Source organism: Candida pseudojiufengensis, assembly GCF_024610245.1.
Source record: "Candida pseudojiufengensis strain CBS 10847 chromosome Unknown scaffold34, whole genome shotgun sequence".
Taxonomy (NCBI): Eukaryota; Fungi; Ascomycota; class Pichiomycetes; order Serinales; family Debaryomycetaceae; genus Lodderomyces; species Lodderomyces pseudojiufengensis.
In genome coordinates, this window is record NW_026261498.1 from 23672 (window position 1) to 24456 (window position 785).

At 27.6% G+C, this 785-nt stretch overlaps 1 protein-coding gene across 1 annotated transcript; it reads left to right on the plus strand. All coding sequences in view use genetic code 12, as the record gives it.

The window, feature by feature from the left end:
- Positions 1 to 342: 342 nt before the first annotated feature.
- KGF55_000018 (uncharacterized protein) lies at positions 343 to 588 on the plus strand (the record flags this gene model as incomplete). Its single annotated transcript, XM_051756409.1, has 1 exon — positions 343 to 588. One exon carries the CDS (start codon positions 343 to 345, stop codon positions 586 to 588), a length of 246 nt encoding a protein of 81 aa, XP_051617272.1.
- Between the last annotated feature and the right edge of the window lie 197 nt (positions 589 to 785).

The window sequence follows — 785 nt, forward strand, 5'->3', positions numbered from 1 at the left end:
TGATTGAAGCATAATTAATCGCGTATGGACTTATTCAAGTGGCTTCAAAAAAAAAAATTATGTTTTTCCTATTGTTTCAACAGTAACCAATTACTGTAATTTTTAAGGTTATGTAATTTAAACTAGATTAAACGTATTATCATGTAAATTAAAATCAATATAAATAGATACACATTGAATTCAAATTGAGCAATCACAATATTTCAAAGCTATTTTGTTCAACACTTGTAAATTATTGGTCTTCATTCAATTGACTGAAATCCACATATATTCACTTATATCAGAATTTCTGGGAAGACACCAATTTCAGCTCATCCATTCATCCATTAATCATCGAATATCATGAAGGAAGAAGATGAAGAAAAAAGATTATATATGTTCAAAGAAGCTTCGGATCATGAACAAGATCAGGAACAAAAACAGAAACAAGAACAAGAAGTGCAATCAACCCCAGTACGTAAATTTACATGGAAATTCATACTTGAAGTCTTAGTAGTTAGTATAATTTTCCATGTTTGTGCTAAAATACTTGCTATTATTATGATTTTCACTTATTATTTAATACGTGATTTTATTACAGGATCATAAATTCCTCATGATGATAAGTTGCACAAGATTTTCCAAGATTATTTGATTATTTGATAGCTTTATAGTTATTCCAATGGACTTAAATTCAATGTGGCATATGAAGCTATAGATTAGTTTTTATCCACGTGCACGATCTTAAAAATATATGTAGTACCATACAAAATTGGTAGTAACTATATATTCATATATTGAATTAG